General features: G+C 29.3%; 1 protein-coding gene across 1 annotated transcript in view; it reads right to left on the minus strand.

Annotated features, from left to right (window-relative positions):
* LOC135951310 (uncharacterized) overlaps positions 1–18,843 on the minus strand; it is a 61,754-nt gene that overhangs the window by 15,149 nt on the left and 27,762 nt on the right. Inside the window, exons 3-8 of the mRNA XM_065500935.1 lie at positions 14,807–15,393; positions 14,653–14,734; positions 12,476–12,563; positions 8,819–9,026; positions 8,310–8,653; positions 8,052–8,220 (exon numbers count right to left, since the gene is read on the minus strand). Of these exons, the coding sequence (XP_065357007.1) occupies positions 8,052–8,220; positions 8,310–8,653; positions 8,819–9,026; positions 12,476–12,563; positions 14,653–14,734; positions 14,807–15,393 (1,478 nt within the window). The remainder of the gene's footprint in view (positions 1–8,051; positions 8,221–8,309; positions 8,654–8,818; positions 9,027–12,475; positions 12,564–14,652; positions 14,735–14,806; positions 15,394–18,843) is intronic.

The raw sequence follows: 18,843 nt of genomic DNA on the forward strand, positions 1-18,843 counted from the left end.
CCTCTCTTGTTAATAAATCTTAAGCTAGATCTTAACCAATTTTTGTGCTGAATACTCAAAAAGTTATTGTAATATTTTTGGGCGTTACAAACATCAGCACAAACGCATAATACCCAGTATGGTGGTGTAGGATATAATTATTATCAGAACAGAAACTAACTAAATATTAAATTAGAAACTCACCATTTAAATTTTGCAAACTCAGACCATCGCAACCTAAAAAAACACCTTCCTCACTATTAAATTCCTTTTAACTTTAGTTAGTCACCCACTAAAATTTGTGTTAAAACCACAATTTATAATAAAATTCCAATAAAACACCTATCTGGCTCCAAATATTAAAAAAAGAGTAAAGAAAACAACATGAATAGTCATAAATTAAATGACATGCAGACATAAAAAACTGGACACAAAAGGTATTTGTGTTAGAACCTCCCCCTACTTTCTAGTCTATACAATGACCTCCTCAAAAGAAAACTCAAACTCTTACACGCAATATTAAAGTTTTGCTGAAGGAAACAAAACCCACCTCAACAACTTTAAGATTCCTTGTAAATAAATACACGATTATATTTAAGTAAATAAACAACAACTTCAAAAAAAAAAAAAAATAAAAAAATAAAATATAAATGTTACTACTTAAGTTCTCAATATTTTATGAAGTGCGTTTTACTTCTGTGTGAGGTATGTGCTTCTAAATCATGTTTATAATTCTAACTTCATTAAATGCTTAGAATATACAAGTGGTTTTGTGGTGACTCTAAAATTGAGGTCAATTTTAACATTTTCGACATTTGTAATAATTTAGCAATTTTTTCTAGAATTTTCTTGATTTCTACAATAGTTGAGTTTTTTTTTATTGTTTTTGAAGACTACTCCTGAACTCTCTTTTGTATTAAGTTTCTTCTATGGTTGTTTTTAATGAAAATTGCCGTATACTTATAAATTAGTTGGTATTTACTTACCCCCCATAGTTTGACCATTAAGTTTTGAAGTTAATCTTTATTAAAAATTTAGGTCAATTTGTATTGTGTATGAGTGTAGTAATTTTGTTGTCATTGTTTTCAATCATTTTGTGGTTTTGTGGTAAAGTATGGAAACATGTTCAAATCAATTGATATGTTGCATATTTAAGGGGTTTGACATTTAAGCACGAGCTTTTAATCGCATAAGTTACACTATAAACTCTGTTATGGTTAATGACAGGCAATGATGTCGTTTATAAATGAAATTGCAGTACATTACAGGTTTCCTGTAGTATTTATATAGTTTCTCCATCATTCTGTATCGCTAAAATTTCATTGTTTGCGATTTTATAGTAAACTAATATATTTAATATTTGCAATATCAAGGTGTGTTCACACGATTGTGACATGGATTTGATACATACGAAATTCGATGTGTATGTTACGATTAATCTAACATCCTGATTAATCAATTATTCGATTAATAAAACGTTTTGATTATTCATAATCAGAATTAAATGAATAATATTGATTTTCATAGGTCAAAGCAATGAATAATTGATTATAGTAATAATAAACAAACAAAATTAAATGTTTAAATGATTGTGGTTTGGAAAGATCGACAAATTTGCCGAAAATTATTAATAACGAACTCTCAATTGCTATATGATAATATGTCACAGACAATTTGATTAACATTGTTGACTTCTTTATTGTTATCAAATACAGCCTTATAAATATTGTCATATTTTATTTATGTATGTGTCGATTATGGATGGCAACCGAACTTGAGTTGCGTTGAAAAGAGGTCAACCATATATTTCTGGTTGCCAATTTGGTAACAGAAATGATAGCTGCCAGTTGCCATCTGTAATACCATTTAGGCAGCTGACAAGGCAACTGAAGTTCGGTTGCCATCCATAATCGACCCATTAGTCCAGTCCTCTAAAGTGGGAATGAAATCACTTTCTATTTTATGTGGTTATTATTCATATATGTATATTAATAAACTAGATGAGCGCCCCGGCTTCGACCGGTAGCTAGTTACTAATGTTATTTCTTCAAGTTTTTCCGAAAAATGTCTCTTATTTAGGAAAGTGAGAATGCAATATATTAAAAATTAAAATTTCCGAATTTTTAATTTTTTTTCTTTACAAACCATCTCCTGAAAATTTCGAATCGAATAAAAAAAAATCAGCCAAATTGCTCCAGCCGTTCTCACGTGATGTCATTACATACATGGACCATTTCATTTTTATATATATAGATTTCTTTACCAGAAAAGTGCAGTTTTAGTTTTGATATGTAAATGTTTGCCAAATTAAAACTGAACAAGTAACAGAGCTATATTCGGCTGTGCCAAATCTTATATATCCTTCACCAAATTATACCTCAAAATAAAAATTTTAAATATTTTTTGGAAACAAAAATTTTCCGAATTGTTTTTTTTTTTTTTAAATTTTTCGAATTTCATTTTTTTTTGTTTATGGTATTTTTTTTTTTAATATTTAGCGATAAAAAACATTTGGTGAAAAAAAATAAATCGGGTTAAAAAATATTTTTTCGATTTTGACTCATTGTAGGTCCAACTTACTATATACGTCATTGCAAAGGTCTTTGAAATATCTATCATTAGATATCCACATTGTCTATATTAATGACTTAGTAATCCAGATATAGGTAAAAAATATGTCAAAAATCGAGGTTGTCCTGGTTTTTTCCTCATATCTCAGCCATTTGTGGACCGATTTTGCTGATTTTAAATAACAAACTTCTCGAAAGCATGTCTGACAGAATTATTGAAGATATATGGGGTCTTCAGAAAATAGATTTCAACAGACAGACAGACGGACGTGGTTTAATCGACTCCGCTATCTATAAGGATCCAGAATATATATATACTTTATAGGGTCGGAAATGAAAAATGTAGAAATTATAAATGAATTTTTCACTTTTTCTAAATAATATATAAAAAATTGTATTATACCCGCAAGCCCTATAAACGTTGCCGAATCTTTGCTAAATCAAGTGTTATTAGGGATTTACACAAATCTGTCAAAAGTTTGATATCATTTACAGTGAACGTGGCTAATTTGAAGACAGACGGTGTATGATTGACACATTTATAAATACGCAAAAAGATGTCCAACTATATTTTACATCATTTACAAGACGAATTCCAATATTTTGTGTTTATTATTAGATTTATTAAATATTTTGCAACACTTACGTATGCGGTTAATAACATCACTTATATATATTTTAAGATCATAGCCTACGTCTATTTCAACGTAATCATTATAAATATGATCCTCAATATCACTTTCGACAACCGTTTCAAAATCAAATTCGCCATAACTTTCAACACCGCTTTAATCTAAGTTAATATTTTGACTATTAATTGCGATTCTGCTAATATTTCGCCTTGCACCCTAAAATGTCTGTTTCGAAATCAATTCCAAAATCATTCATAATTTTTTTTACTAAATAACAAATATTTTATTCCGTACCTTTTATTTTCATTGGTTCAAGTCCTAAATTAAACATTTTGAAATATTTATTTATTTATATAATTTTTCAGAGAAAATAATATTTGTTTTATTTTAGAAATCGGTGTTGGTGCATGATGTTTTCGATTCCAAATGACCTAAAAAAATGATTTTCATTACTTATACAATATTGCCCGTCACGTGGTGGTATGCCAAAAATTTCGGCAAAATTAGTTATATCCCTAATGTACATTTATTCGTTTTATTCGCTTATTCTACATAAAATTGTTCGAATTATTCGTTATTCGAAAATGGTACTTTTTAAGTTGTTCGAATAATTATTCGTAATAAATTATTCAATTAATCGAACGATCATTATACGAATGAATATCCTAATAATTACAAAATTAAAAAGAAGCATCTAAAACATAATAAATCATAATAAATAAATAATAATAAATTTGTTAGACACTTTTGGGGCATTGACCAAATATGCGTATGATTAATATGTCATAATTATAATAAGTATACACATATTGAATAAAGGAATATTCTGAAAACTTCTATGTTACCAGACAAATTTTACCTCATTTACCGCATTTAAAATTTAAGTCCCCAATTTTGTCCCCAAAATTTTATTATTATAGAAACACATTATTTTGAATAAAAACATGAATTTCTTAGAATAAATACATGGAACGGAAGGAGTGGGAAATGTCAATAAAAAAATTGACAAAATTATTCTTATTTCACACCATGGTACAATCAGTTACCAGGTACAATTATTAGACAGAGTTTCCAATATTCACCCCTAAAACGTCAAACTATGTATTTAATCACTTTACTTTTTTTAATTTGTTACCGCGATATTTTTTAAATTTGTTACGTTTTAACTGAAATTATAAACACTTATTAAAAAATATAGTTTTTCTTCAATTGTTAGTAAATTTTTGTAATAAAAATTTAAATTCAATCATTTTTTTTTGGCATTTCCTTTTTATATTTTTTATTTTCTTTTGTTTGACGTTATAGGGAATGTATAATTGAGAACATACTTTCTAATAATTGTACCTTGCTAATTCTACAATGATTTCACACATGCATACATATGTATGTGTGATACATACCTATCTAGTTGTAATCTATGATGAATTCTATTAAAAAATAAAAAAAATTGTGTAACTATTTGTATTTGCAATGCCTGCTTGTTATAATTTTCGAAAATATTTTCTTATTTTCGTATTGAAACGGAAAATGTTTGTGAAAAAATAAAAGAATCGATTTTATATGATAACGACAAAATATTTTCTTTTATCGAAACATTTTACAGTGAGGCCTCGATTATCCGTGATTCGATTAACCGGCAACATCAATTATCCGGGAATGAAAAAGAAAATATTTTTGGATCGATTTAAATTAGTTTGCATCGATTAACCGTAATTACCTCTATTATGAAGCGAACAATTTTTCATATGTACACGTGTTTAATTTAGAAATTTGAGAAGCGGATTGTTAGTGTTAGACATTATAAAAAATAATGTGATGCTGTTATTGGCTCTCGAAACCGAATAATTTTAAAGACTGCTGAAGAACCAAAAGTAGATTTTGCAGTTTATGAATGGTTCCAATTTCTGGATTAACAGTGAAGGAAAAGGCTAAAATATTCCACTCAAAATTAAACAAAAAAGCGACATGGTTTTCACAAACTGTGGGAGAAAAATCTTCAGCTGATTATATAGCTGCCACAATTTGGAAAAATTAAATGTATCAGAAGTTAGAGAGCATTTTAAGAAAATCGGTCTAATAGATGATAGTAAAATCATTCTGCTATTGGACAACTGTCCAGCATATCCTGAGGTGCAGGATTTCAATGCTGAAAACGATATTCCGTCAAATTGGACGTCTTTCATCCAACCGATGGATCAATTAACCGGGAAAATTGATTATCCCGAATGCTCTCGGTACCGACCATTACGGATAATCGAGGTCTCACTGTATTATGAATATTTAGATATCCTACGTAGATTCCAAAAATATGGATTTTTATGATATCTTTTTTATTTGGAAATAATATTTCTTGGTACTGCAGGGCACCTATAAATGAGCTGAAACATGCTCTAAAATTAAATTTATTTTAAAAGTTTTGGTTTGTTTCTGAATAAAACCTATACTCATTTTTTGGCCGAATATTAAAGTTTTGGTTCGCTTCGTTCAAGAACGATTTTTAGTGCAATATTCTGTTTGTGTATTCGGCATAGCCAAATGTAACATTCCAAGTTGTTTTATGCGTCAAATGTATGTATTTTTTTAATTAAAAATGTTAGCCCTTTTTTAGCCACTTTTTAGCCCTTTTTCTAAGTATTTAGCACTTTTTGTTCACCATGAATTGGCAACACTGGTGGCAAGGGTATATGTATATAAGTTTGTCGTTCCGTTTGTAATTTCTACATTTTTCATTTGCGACCCCACAAAGTATATATATTCTGGTTCTGCATTAAGCGTACAATTTCATATAGATATATAAATATGGAATATTAGACAATCATCCACCTTAAAGTATACCGACTTAGAATCACATCTATACGATGTCCGTCCGTCTGGAGAATTTAAAATTTTATTTGGGCATGACGAATATGAATATCAAATATCAGAGATTATTACAGATATGCAACAAATGACAGTTGTCAAAAAAGTTTTCAATGGTTGTGGTTTGCAGAGAGAGAAAAAAATAAAATTTTCAATAGTCATCGAGTGTGAAATATATTTGTCCCTCTTTTTAAACCACAACCAAAACCTAATTCATTCTTTCATTGACATTTATCTGTCTTTACCTTCTTTGTATTTATTCTATGACCTTAACATTAGGTTGAAGGGTGTTAAAAAATCAAAATCAAAGTTGGAAATTTGAAAATTACATTGTCATAAACATCTTTATTTTGAAATTGAAGGATTAACCCTCTCATTTATAATCAAATTTTATATAATTAAACTTTTATATAAAATGTTTTTTATAGAATTTCTGTTTTAAAAACCTTTTATAAAATAAAAATTTGATTATGAATAAGATCTTCAAAAATCACTTCAAATTCAGTTTTTATTAACATAATTGAAGTTTTCGTTCGTAATCGATTAATTGAGGTATTACTGCTCCAAATTGTAAAAATTAGACATTATAGCTGTGTTTCCGTGATGTTTTACTTTTGAGCAATAGTTTATGATTGTGAAACTTAAAACTCATTTAGATCCCTATGTATAGGAAGAGAACTACACATAAATATTTCTGAGAAAGAAAAGGAAGAGGGAAGTTTGTATTTACGATATAAAATACATAATTACTTAAGATCAGTAATGGGGAACAGGTTAAGCTACAGAAAGGTTCAACTAGAGAGAAAAAATATAGTTGTACATGTTTACTGCAACCATTTCAATATTTTTAGAAGTTTTTTAAATCAATCAGATAAATAATTACAGTGACCATAATATGGTAAAGTTACGATTAACATGAATGAAGCAATCATGGATATTATTGTAGTAAATAAGTATATATTTGTAACAATTATTTTTATGATGAAGGATTTACCACATTATCAGGCCTGTCACACATTTTGTTGGGAATGGTTTCAATTCCGTAGTTTTTATTCCGATCGATTTCGATTTCGTTTTAGGTTCTTCGGATTTAATTTATTAATTCCAAAAATATTTCATAATTCTGTATTTCTGATTTTAATTTGACAGCGTTTTTCATATTAAAACAAATGTGAAGTTTTTGGTACAGAAATTGATTAAAAATTTTAGAAAACCAAATAATTACAATCAAATATCAATTCCACTTTGAAAACTGAAAGTGGTTTCATTCCGAAAGAAATTTTCGTTTTACTTTTTCTGAAGAAGCAAAATACGGAATTAATTCCACTTTCGATCGGAATTAAATTCTGTGACAGGCCTGTATAGCTTTGGTTATCATGCTCTGAGAACAATATATTATGATATAATGATTTATCATGAACATGACATATACTTATTTACTACAATTTGTGATAATAATGTGTATGTTAACTTTAACATATTATGGTTACCACAATCATATAAATAATTACAGTGACCATAATATTGTAAAAAAACATTTTGAAATGGTTTAAATAAACATTTATAACCATATTGTTTGCTGAGTGTAGTTAGTTATAATATGGTTAAAATTTAGATATATTTGTTTTTTCACAAATATGTGTACACTTCAATGTACATATACATATCTTCTTAAACATAAAAAACAAATTACAAACTTTAAAAGAACATTTAATATTATAAATATATTTATAGTATTAACGTGTAATTAAAGTTGTTACCTACAAACTCAACAAGTTTCAGTTTAACGAACTCCGCCCAACTCTTTTAAAACAAAAAGATTACTTAAAAAACTTTAAACATTCCAAACAAAAAGTAAGCATTTTTTCCCTGAACTTCACCAATTGCCAGAAAAACTTTCTAATTATCCTGCATAAAATCAAGAAGGCTGGCTTGCAACCATGCAGACAGACAAATTAAACTTTTGCCATAATAAGTAGAGTTGTTGTTATATTACCACATACATACATACCTTTGCATTAGAATTTTATCAACATTAACAAAACGACGACCATTTGTTGCAGCCATTTGTTGACTAGAGAGTTTTGTGCCACCGGGGGAAATTGTATAAGTACCATCTAGATTATCGTCACAATTGTTTAAATCTTTATGTTGAAGATTTTCCGACATTTTGAAATTCTCTACAAATTGGATTTTTTGGAAAAATAAAAAATTAAGTTTAGTACAAAATTTATTATGTAGAAAAAATTAGTTTTTTTTGACATAAAACCTTGATTTCCACAATTGCTTTTATGGGTAGTATTTGTTATCGAACTGGTATTGTGATGATTAAAATGTTGGGCCCGATTTGTGTTGTTGTTAATGTAGTAATAGGGTGGGGATTGTTGTTGCTGTTGTTGATGGTGTTGTATGGAATAGTGATTATGAGACTTTCTTCTATTGGCCAATTGAGGATGATGATATTGTTGTGACGTCAGAGAATAATTGACTTTCGGATAAGTGGAATTCATATTGTACTGCTGCTGCTGTAAATGGGCATAGGCACCCATTCCAGGATAATACGTGGGTGGTTTATGTACACGATATGTTGTATTCATATCCATAGTGGGAAACCTGTGAATAATAAATGTTAAAAAGTTAAGTTAATTTATCTTTATTTCAATTACGAAAATGTTTACATAATTGCTAATTGCAATGGCTAATTGAAAGCTTTATCTAAATAATATCAATCAATTTATTTCGAACACTTTCGTGTTTGTAAATATTTGTTCATCTCACCTTGAATTAACTGCTTGACGAGTAAACCGACCACTTATACCATCTCCACAGCTACCACCTCCACCACCGCCACCTTTACCTGGCACTTCGTTACTAACTGCACTGCCACCACTGCTGGTATAATTGCTATCAGAACTTCTTCCGTCAACGGAAGAATCTGAGCATGAGTTTGCCACCAAACGTCGTGTTGTATAGTATGGATACTCAGCTGAAAGAGGAAGGAAATAAAAAACAAGTTAATTTATTAATTTTCAAAGACAGTGGTTTCGAATTAATTAAGGAATATTAAAATATTGTTATTTTCAGTTGAAATCCAAGTCAATAATTATGTAGTTGTTTAAATTTAACTTGTTTCAAAAAGAATCTAAACTTTTGACCCATTTTGAAGTTTGTTTCTCAATGAGACACTTTTCTATAGAAATGTGTCTCAACAAGACAACACAATTTTCTATAGAAATTCATCTCAACAAGAAACTTTTTTATATAAATGTATCTCAACAAGACACTTTTCTATAGAAATGTATCTCAACAAGACACTATTCTATAGAAATGTATCTTAGCAAGACAACACACTTTTCTATAGAAATGTATCTTAGCAAGACAACACACTTTTCTATAGAAATGTCTCTCAACAAGACAAGACACTTTTCTATAGAAATGTCTCTCAACAAGACAAGACACTTTTCTATAGAAATGTCTCTCAACAAGACACTTTTCTATAGAAATGTCTCTCAACAAGACACTTTTCTATAGAAATGTCTCTCAACAAGACACTTTTCTATAGAAATGTCTCTCAACAAGACACTTTTCTATAGAAATGTTTCTCAACAATACACTTTTCTATAGAAATGTCTCTCAACAAGACAAGACACTTTTCTATAGAAATGTCTCTCAACAAGACAAGACACTTTTCTATAGAAATGTCTCTCAACAAGACAAGACACTTTTCTATAGAAATGTCTCTCAACAAGACAAGACACTTTTCTATAGAAATGTCTCTCAACAAGACAAGACACTTTTCTATAGAAATGTCTCTCAACAAGACAAGACACTTTTCTATAGAAATATCTCTCAACAAGACAAGACACTTTTCTATAGAAATGTCTCTGAACAAGACACTTTTCTATAGAAATGTCTCTGAACAAGACACTTTTCTATAGAAATGTCTCTGAACAAGACACTTTTCTATAGAAATGTCTCTGAACAAGACACTTTTCTATAGAAATGTCTCTTAACAAGACACTTTTCTATAGAAATGTCTCTGAACAAGACACTTTTCTATAGAAATGTCTCTCAACAAGACAAGACAAGACACTTTTCTATAGAAATGTCTCTCAACAAGACAAGACACTTTTCTATAGAAATGTCTCTCAACAAGACAAGACACTTTTCTATAGAAATGTCTCTCAACAAGACAAGACACTTTTCTATAGAAATGTCTCTCAACAAGACAAGACACTTTTCTATAGAAATGTCTCTCAACAAGACAAGACACTTTTCTATAGAAATGTCTCTCAACAAGACAAGACACTTTTCTATAGAAATGTCTCTTAACAAGACACTTTTCTATAGAAATGTCTCTCAACAAGACACTTTTCTATAGAAATGTCTCTGAACAAGACACTTTTCTATAGAAATGTCTCTGAACAAGACACTTTTCTATAGAAATGTCTCTGAACAAGACACTTTTCTATAGAAATGTCTCTTAACAAGACACTTTTCTATAGAAATGTCTCTTAACAAGACACTTTTCTATAGAAATGTCTCTGAACAAGACACTTTTCTATAGAAATGTCTCTCAACAAGACAAGACACTTTTCTATAGAAATGTCTCTCAACAAGACAAGACACTTCTCTATAGAAATGTCTCTCAACAAGACAAGACACTTTTCTATAGAAATGTCTCTCAACAAGACAAGACACTTTTCTATAGAAATGTCTTTCAACAAGACAAGACAATTTTCTATAGAAACACTTTTCTATAGAAATGTCTCTCAAGTAGACACTTTTCTATAGAAATGTCTCTCAAGTAGACACTTTTCTATAGAAATGTCTCTCAAGTAGACACTTTTCTATAGAAATGTCTCTCAAGTAGACACTTTTCTATAGAAATGTCTCTCAAGTAGACACTTTTTTATAGTAATGTCTCTCAAGTAGACACTTTTCTATAGAAATGTCTCTCAAGTAGACACTTTTCTATAGAAATGTCTCTCAAGTAGACACTTTTCTATAGAAATGTCTCTCAAGTAGACACTTTTCTATAGAAATGTCTCTCAAGTAGACACTTTTCTATAGAAATGTCTCTCAAGTAGACACTTTTCTATAGAAATGTCTCTCAAGTAGACACTTTTTTATAGAAATGTCTCTCAAGTAGACACTTTTCTATAGAAATGTCTCTCAAGTAGACACTTTTCTATAGAAATGTCTCTCAAGTAGACACTTTTCTATAGAGATGTCTCTCAAGTAGACACTTTTCTATAGAAATGTCTCTCAAGTAGACACTTTTCTATAGAAATGTCTCTCAAGTAGACACTTTTCTATAGAAATGTCTCTCAAGTAGACACTTTTCTATAGAAATGTCTCTCAAGTAGACACTTTTCTATAGAAATGTCTCTCAAGTAGACACTTTTCTATAGAAATGTCTCTCAAGTAGACACTTTTCTATAGAAATGTCTCTCAAGTAGACACTTTTCTATAGAAATGTCTCTCAAGTAGACACTTTTCTATAGAAATGTCTCTCAAGTAGACACTTTTCTATAGAAATGTCTCTCAAGTAGACACTTTTCTATAGAAATGTCTCTCAACAAGACACTTTTCTATAGAAATGTCTCTCAAAAAGACACTTTTCTATAGAAATGTCTCTCAACAAGACACTTTTCTATAGAAATGTCTCTCAAAAAGACACTTTTCTATAGAAATGTCTCTCAACAAGACACTTTTCTATAGAAATGTCTCTCAACAAGACACTTTTCTATAGAAATGTCTCTCAAAAAGACACTTTTCTATAGAAATGTCTCTCAACAAGACACTTTTCTATAGAAATGTCTCTCAACAAGACACTTTTCTATAGAAATGTCTCTCAACAAGACACTTTTCTATAGAAATGTCTCTCAACAAGACACTTTTCTATAGAAATGTCTCTCAACAAGACACTTTTCTATAGAAATGTCTCTCAACAAGACACTTGTCTATAGAAAATTCCGACCATATGAACTGGAATCCCTCTACGAAATATATAGAGAATGATTAGGTCATAAGTCCATTAATAATCAAATTGGCCGCGTTTGTGTGAAACTTTTACTATAAGAAAGCTAGTATCTACATGTAATTCAATTAAAAGTGGCCTGATTTGTAATAAATTTTTAATTTCAAAAAAACAAAAACTGTCTGTCAATCATTTACTTTTGTAGCACTGTGCAAAGAAAGACAAAGGAGAAAACAGTATAAGTACAAACATACATATGTACATACATAAATATATACAATATTTCTTTTTAAGGAATGCTAAGGAATTTGTTTTTATAAAGTTCAAGGAATTGATTGGTTGTTAGGTCAACAAAATAAAAAAAAAAACAAAAAGAACTCGTACGAACAAATTGGGAAACAATAATATTTTCAGCTTTAAAATAATAAAAATAAATTGAATTGTCTACTTACCATTTGATTTTTTTGTTGATAAGCCATAATTATAAGGATTTGAGGCAAAGACATGATGAAAATTATAATTATTTTGATGATTGTCTTCCTGTAAGAAAAACATAAAATTAGTAAATTTCACAACATTACAAAAATATAAAACTATACCCGTTTAATAAAATTTGCTGGTACTAAATTATACAGGGGATAATTATTATAAATTTCTAACATTTTACGTTTGTTGGCAAATTTATGATCACTGACAAATGGTAAAATCATTTGTTTTCCCAAATTTAACTATATATATATAAAAAAAATGTACAAATATTTTCACTTTTTAATAGATTTTGTAGACAATTTTCCAATTTATTTTATTGGGTTTTAGTCCTACACTAACGAATGTTAATTTTATACTGTCTGTAGTCGTTTCTTGCATTTGTAAGTGTAGCCTTTTATCTAGCAGACATTTCGTTGTGTTTGTTTCTACTTCGAATGCATATTGCTACTTTCTCATCAACCCTCCTTTTTTTTGAATTTTACATTTCAAACAGTTGAAATAGTATGTAATAGAATGTAATATTTCATAGGTGGAAAATTTTTGTATGGTTTGCTATAGGCAGGATAGAAGAGAGCACGCATTTTAAATTTATACTGTTCTCTTTTGGCTAAATTTGTTTTGAACATTTTTAAACAGTTTAATAGTGTTGTATAGAAAGTGATTACTAATAAATAAATACTCGTTGTCAGTAGTTATATAAGTAATATTACACATATAATAGAGCATTTGTTGCATACAATTTTTTAAAAATTCAATGGGATTTATTAATAAATTCTGAATGTAATTTTGTAAATATAAGCACATTCTGAAAACTACAATGAAATTGCTGTAAAATACAGTTTTTTTTTTTTAAATTTGTCAATTCAAACTTAAACATAAAGTTCTAGAACAGGGGTGCCCACAAGTTCCTTATGGAAGAGTAAATACCAATACATTTAAAGAAAAGCTACTTTTTGTTTAATATTTGTTGTTGCTAAAACCAATTCATACAAGAAAAAAGAAAAAAAACTCACTTTCGACACATCCAGTTCTTGTTATGACTTGGGATCAACGACCACACGCAGAGAAAAAATATGGTTGGGCATGGTTACTGTAACCATTTAAATAGTGTTAAAATTTTTTTAACAATATTATAGGCACAGTAACTATTTACATGATTGTGGTAACCATAATATGGTTAATTTATGATTCACATGATTGTATCAACCATATATATGGTTACAGTAAAGAAGTATATGTTTGTGACAACAATTCATATGATGAATTGTTCTTATGAATATGAATAGGTTTTACATAAAATTAATAACAGTAATTAAATAGAGCTCATTCGCCAAAAAAAGGCCAAATAATAGGTACGGAAAAACCATTAAGACGTGCCGTAAGCCCCTTGAAGTTTTGAGATGCATTTACAAGGGGAAAAAATGCTATTTTTTCAGTTGTTGTAAAAATTTTGCCTTCAAAAAACTACTTTTGTAATTTAATTTAAAAGAATAGAAATATGTACGTAATTGTCGATCTAATGAAACATAAAAAACAGAAATTGGTTCAAAAATTTTAAAGTTATTAAAAATTCCCTAGGACACTAAAACAAGAAATGTATGAACAAAATTAACATATTTTGAGAAATATTAAAATAAAAGCTCATTTCTACTTAAAATATATCCATATTTACTTGTATATTGGTTTTTGGCTTCGTTAAAAAATTATTTTTTTAACGGTACTTTCAAAACTCCATTTTCAAATTTTGAAAATATTTTCAGAATTTTTTTGATTACCCCATTTGGGATTTATTAAGAATATAATAGGGAATAAAAATATGATATAGTTTTTCAATACCTGCGAATTAAATTTTGCAATTTTCGAGAAAAACTAATTATTTGGCAAATGGATTCAATTTCCTTACAGTTACGAATTTTAAGTAGAACCTATTCAGAAAATTATAGTACAGATAATTCTAAATATATTCTGAAAGTTTTACTAAATTGGAAAACTTTAAACCTTAAATCGTGAAGGCCAAAATTCAAATTTTTCAATATTTTGAATTTCTAATGGAAATTCTAATATTTCAAATATTTCGTAATAAATATTTAAATAGATTCATAAATCGAATACATAATAATGTTTTTTTAATACAACTTACATTTTCATACGTTTTGATGTGACTTAATAAATCGGTAGGATTGCGATATTGAGGTTTAAAAACCGGATCATCGGATGTGGAACTGTTTGTGGTAAATAAAACATATATTATATTCAAATACTTAATCATATAATAAAATTCATTTGTAATTTACCTCCCCTGGGTATTCAAACAAGTAAAACTTTGCTTAGCTGATATACGATTCCTATGAGCTCTACGCTTGAGAGAATTGGGAGAAACTGAACCAATACCAGCCGTAATCCAATCTATATCCGGGCCTTGTTGACCATTTCCTTCTGTGGTTTGGTCGAAATCCTCATTGGTATTACTGCTGCTATTATTGTTATTAATGTTGTTATTGCTGCTCTCATTTTTAAGTTTCAGCTCCTTATCGTGTGTGCTGCCAGTTAATTGTGAGGGTGGCACATGCAAAGAATATTGCACTGCTCCCTCAGTGCTTACAAGTGGCAGTTGTTTGCGTGACAGACGTGTTTTAACTGCCGCCACCAATGTACCACCATCATCACGTGAATTAGCAATTTGTTGCACAACATCCAATACTTCTCGGACACTGGCAATTTGACCCAGCACAGCCAATACATCTAAGGCAGCTTGACGTACGCGCCGTTTACGATTCAATGCGGCATATGTTGCATTTCTGACACAAGTCTCCGTATCAAAGCATGTACTGGGAAAGGTCATGAGTGCGAATATGACCATTTGTAATGCATGTTCACGAAACTGTAAATAGAAAACAAACAAACAGTTGTTACTTATTTTTTTTTTTTTTTTGCAAAATTAACATAAGCTCATAAATTTTGTAAGCAATTGAATAATGACATGAGATAATATTCCATGGAAGCATATTAATATGATTGTGATTGTGTTTTTCTTATAAGGAGAACAATAAATACTATTAAATATATAATAATGTTTTTGATATTGTTTGTCATCATAAATTGTACAGTAATGGACTGCATTTATTATGAGAGATGTCAGTTTGTATGCATTAAGGTTGCGAGTATTTATTTTAATACGGCCTATTGTCAACTTATTCTCACTACACGTAATATGTGAAACATATTTTCCTATTATTATTTCTTATGTCTATATTAACAGAAATAATTGTCCAATTAACAAATCTTCTTTAATTTTTTTGAAAGGACTGAGGAATTGCTTCTTTTAGTAATTTATTAGAATAAATAATTCTTAAGGACGGATATTTTTTTAAGAATTTTCAGAGATATTTTTGTCGGGAATTTCTATATACGAAAATCAGTTGGTAGTGAAGAATTACGATATAAATAACCGAATTTTCGTTAAAAGGTTATTCGGGAATACAAAATTAATATTTTAGTAAAATATTTATGCTAAATTCCCAATTTTATTGATAAATTTACTGAAATTTATTGTTGGGGGATAAGCTAGTTCCTATGCGCATTTCACTGGTTGCTTAGGCCTGATCATTTGGTCTCCCTAACTGAAAGTAACAGAAAAATTCAGTCATTAGGACCAAATCATTCGAGGAAAATTAAAATTTGTGATAGGTCGACTTAAAACCAAATGAAATTTTAAATTCTTAAATGAATTATTAAGATTATTAACGTTAAAACTTATAAGAATATTCATATTTAGAGTAAATAATGACAATAAAACTGGTTTAAGTTTGTTTATGATTTTATTTAGTATTAAAAATTCCCGGAAATGAACAGATTTTTCATTCCGGGAATAGCAAAATTCCGAAAAATTAGGAACTCTACTATCAAAACTAAAAATATAAATAAATCTGCTATTTCTAACTGTCTGGCCCGATAGACATGACATTTCTCATAATGGTAGCAAAATATTTGAGTTTATTTTTTGATGATGAACTTTAAAGCTCACTCAATAATGTCGCAATTTACTACCGTTTCCATTTAAATTATTCCTGGTCGTTAAACAATACATCAAAAAATAAAGCTTATCTTACTAGACCCCTAAAACTCGATTTTTATTTTGATAATTGAAAAAAATTTGAATTTTCGGGATTTATAATATATTCTTAATGCGGATTTTGTTTTTAATAATTTATATGTCATATCTCTCATTTATTCTCACTTATTATTGGACAATATGGAATTTTGTACAAAGTTTAGCTTTTTTTCTATAATTTGAAAAAAAAAATAATAATAAGTAAGAGAATTATATTCGACTGTGCCGAATCTTATATACCCTTCATCAAACTAAGGTTCGAAATTTTTTTTTCAAAATTGTTTTTGAAAATTTAAAAAAAAATATTTAAATTTTTTGTCAAAAACGGAAAAATGTGCCTAATCTTATATACCCTTCACCAAACTAAAGATAATTTTTTTTTTCAAAATTGTTTTTGAAAATTTAAAACAAAATTTTTTTTTTTATTTTTTTCAAAAACGAAAAAAAAATTTTCGAAATTGTTTTTCTTTTTTTTATATTATTTTAAGTTTTTTTAAATTTATTAGTGAAAAGATTTTTTTTGGTAAAAAAAAATCGGTTTCAAAAATATTTTATTTTTACTATAACCATAGAATAGAACGGAAGGAGAGAGTAATATATATTGAAAAATTGCTCTCTTTTCACACATACGGGTGATACAATAACAAAATACATGCAATACATTCTCATGAATTAGGTTTCTGACAACAGACTTAGGTTTTTGGCTCTCAGTTACCTATCTAGTTGTTGTCTATGACTATAACCTTACATACATCGTTGTAATGGACTTTGAAATATCTATCATTTCTTATCCATATTGTCTATATTAATGACTTAGTAATATATATTAAAAAAATAGGCCAAACATCGAGGTTGTCCCGATTTTTTCCTTATATCTCAGACATTTGTGGGACGATTTTCTCGATTTTAAAAGCAACCGAGCCGGGAGAGTTTCCGATATATTGATGCATCAATCATGTATGTAAGATATTTGGGGGCTACGGAAAGCTGGTGCCGTATTACCGCATTCGTGATCGAAAATAATTTCGATATCGTAATTATAACAAAATGTACTAAATTTCATGCTCGATATCGAATGCCGTAATTTCAAATAAGAAAATTACGATCGAATTTACTCGATATCGAATGCGGTAATTCGGCCCCTGATTTCAACATACACACGGACAGATGGATATACGGACAGACAGACATTGTTATATCGAATTCGCTATCTATAACGATCCAGAATGATTTTTATACGGAAGGCAAAGATCGCCCAGGCCAGTCAAAAAAGTTTGAAAACCATTTTGAAGGAGGCATAACTCCATGAATATTGTTTTTAAGCAAGAGCTTGCAAAATCATTGGGACCTACTCAAGCAGAAATTTCGAAACATTTGCGAGCAGCAGGATTCATCCAAAAGCTGTGAAATACGAATACGAATTAAAGACCAGAGATCGTAAAACACGATATTGCATGTCCGAAATGAAGTTTGAATGCTATAAAAGAAAATAATTTTTGCACTGAATCATTAATGTCGATGAAAAATGGATTCATTACAAAAAGCCGAAGCGTAAGAGATCGTATATGAAGCCCAGCCAACCAGCCGAATCGACACCAAAGCCAAATATCCATGGAGCTAAGGTAATTCTCTGTATTTGGTGTGAACAAAGGGTCCTATGCAGCTGATTCGTTTGAAGCGAGAATTGACCGAAAAATACCTAGAATATGCAAACCGAGATGAAACCGTAATATTCCATCATGACAACTCTCGTCCACATTCCAGACCATGCCCCTTCCGACTTCTATTTGTGTCGATCGATGCCGGAAGCTCTCTCTGGGATACGCTTCACTTTGGAACAGAGCATCCGATATTGGCTTGATTCGTTCTTGGCCTCAAAAGATGAGCACTTCTTTTGAGCCTAAATGATGGAAAAAGGTCATAACCAAGGCAAGGATTTTCATGCACTAAAAAATTAGAAATATGCGCTTATATAAAGAGAGAAAATATGCACTAAAAATGACAAAAATATGCAAAAAACAAGTTTTTTTATTTGAAATATATTCATTAATAAAAGAAAAATATAAATTTCACTATTTTCAGATAGGACAATTATATGGGGGCTATGAGAAATAATGGACCGATTCTAACCAAATTCAATAGACTTCGTCCTTGAAGCAATAGAAAAGATTGTTGCAAATTCTTCGATTCGGAAAGATAAATTGTCAAAAGTGATTTTGA

The sequence above is a fragment of the Calliphora vicina genome, chromosome 2 (assembly GCF_958450345.1).
Source record: "Calliphora vicina chromosome 2, idCalVici1.1, whole genome shotgun sequence".
In the NCBI taxonomy this organism is placed as follows: Eukaryota; Metazoa; Arthropoda; class Insecta; order Diptera; family Calliphoridae; genus Calliphora; species Calliphora vicina.